Source organism: Strix uralensis, chromosome Z, assembly GCF_047716275.1.
Source record: "Strix uralensis isolate ZFMK-TIS-50842 chromosome Z, bStrUra1, whole genome shotgun sequence".
In the NCBI taxonomy this organism is placed as follows: Eukaryota; Metazoa; Chordata; class Aves; order Strigiformes; family Strigidae; genus Strix; species Strix uralensis.
In genome coordinates, this window is record NC_134012.1 from 9,329,873 (window position 1) to 9,331,775 (window position 1,903).

The following is a 1,903-nucleotide window of genomic DNA, read 5'->3' on the forward strand; positions in this document are numbered from 1 at the left end:
CTCCTGTAAATGTGCAGTAGACTTTGTTCCAAAACTGAAATAAAGCCTCTGGCCTGCTGAGGTTGGGGTAGCTGCTCCTAACAGCCTGTTAAGTAAAAATATATAACAGTTGAGTCATTTGTATACTGTGAGCGTGCCCTTGATGAACAGGAATATAGGGAACATGGCATAAGGGTAGTGGGGAATTCTGGTTAAAAAGGTCAAACTGGAGGGAAAGGCATGACTAGTACTGGCAATGGTGTCCAGGTCATGTGGACACACAGCAAAAATCATAAGCATGTGCCTGGAAAACACTCGAGGTTGCTGCACAGCAAGTGAAGTGATAAGCTGCAAAGCGTTATTCATTTACAGCACGTCAGAGTCCATCTATAATTTAGTCACACACCATGGGTAAACCAACAAGAACTCTTTTCTTTTTGTGTCTTCTTGTCAATGGTTTGTTGATGCTGTTGCTTTTAAAATCTGATAGCTTTTGGGGAGACTTTCCCAGCCTTGTACTACAGTGAGGAGGCTTTGACAGCTGAATTGGGCTCTGGTCTCCATCTGTTCCACCACTCCTGCATATATTGGCATTCTGCCTACACTGATGTCTTACTGACCACTTCCTGTTTTGCACCCAGAAGATATGAAGGTGACCCAGAAAAGCTTCGATTTTGTCCACACGTTCAGTTTGCCCTTTTACTTTGTGTCTGCTGCAGATGGCACCAATGGAGTGAAGGTAAAACATAGCTATTTGGCTCAGCTTCTGTGAGGCCCCTATGCAGCCAAGGACGTGGACACTGCTGTAAGCACAGAGAGCAGAAAATGGGCTAGTACATCTGTTTGCCTACTTGTGAGGTCCTGGTAGCCATAGGTAGTTGCAGAGGTTTGTGTTGGTTTTTTTTTTTTTTTTTTTTTTCCTTGGTGTGTGGGAACAGTTTCCATATATTACAGAAACCCAGAGCCCCTTACCTGGAGTGACAGGCATTCTCCTTCTCATCAGCTCTTCAATGATGCCATCAAATCACCAGTTGCTTACAAACAGAATTCAGGAGATCTCATGGAGGTGATGCAAGAGCTGGAGGTAAGAAGGGCTCTACATACTGCACTCCTCCCAAGTGATTGGCAGCTCTGCTCTATTTTCCCTGAGAGAAAACAGAGCCTGTGGCAAAGGGTGAAATTGCCTTATGCTGGTGACACCATGGAGTTTGTGTCCTGCTTGTGTCTACGTTGGAAGGGCTGAGGTGGTGACCCTCTGAAGAGCCCACACTGCCCTAGACCGAATTTGAAATAACCACAGCAGAGTGTAGCTATTGCTTTCATGTGTCTCAGCAGTTCCTTGTCCTGCTCCTTTCCAGAGATTTGTCCTGCAGCAGGAGAGTGAGAATTTGTCAGATAAAGAGGAGAGCTGCCTTGAAGAGAAGCGCCCATCTGCCTAAACCCTGGACCCTGAGACTGTTTATCCCTTTGCTCTGGATTTCTGGGGCTTGTTAGAGCTGGCCTTCACAGACAAAAGTGAATTTTCTCATGTCCTGAGAGCTCTGATCATGGGCAGCTGGGTCTCCCCTTCTTGTGGGAGCCTGTCTGGGCATGATCTTCCTTGACTCAGTCCTCGCCACTGCACATCACGGTCAAGGAAAGGGTGAGAGCATCCCCATGTCTGTAGTTACTGCATGCTGCTTCAAGGCAAAGCTTGCCAGGAGAGCTAAGCTACTCTTGGACCTGCAGGGAAGGGTCCTGCCAAGATCTTTTAATGGTACCTACTGGAGAAAACAAACACTAAACATTTTTTTTATAAAGCTTTGAGCTTGCATCCTTCCTGCCCTTTTTTTAGAAGGCAGTCCAGTTACGATACAGTGCAAGTCTGTTACGAACCAGCCAGATCCAATGGACTTCTGAACACAGGGGACTTCTCCTTTCAGGT

The 1,903-nt window shown here is 46.4% G+C and overlaps 1 protein-coding gene across 1 annotated transcript; it reads left to right on the top strand.

Annotated features, from left to right (window-relative positions):
* Positions 1–386: 386 nt before the first annotated feature.
* LOC141938211 (rab-like protein 2A) lies at positions 387–1,418 on the top strand. The gene is made up of 4 exons (XM_074856881.1): positions 387–390; positions 621–718; positions 983–1,063; positions 1,338–1,418. Exons 1-4 carry the CDS (start codon positions 387–389, stop codon positions 1,416–1,418), a joined length of 264 nt encoding a protein of 87 aa, XP_074712982.1.
* The last annotated feature ends 485 nt before the right edge of the window (positions 1,419–1,903 follow it).

Excerpts from the sequence above, each read along its gene's own strand:
- LOC141938211 (XM_074856881.1), top strand. Across the intron at positions 719-982 it reads ATGGCACCAATGGAGTGAAG|CTCTTCAATGATGCCATCAA; the intron begins GTAAAACATAGC and ends CCTTCTCATCAG. Across the intron at positions 1,064-1,337 it reads AGGTGATGCAAGAGCTGGAG|AGATTTGTCCTGCAGCAGGA; the intron begins GTAAGAAGGGCT and ends GCTCCTTTCCAG.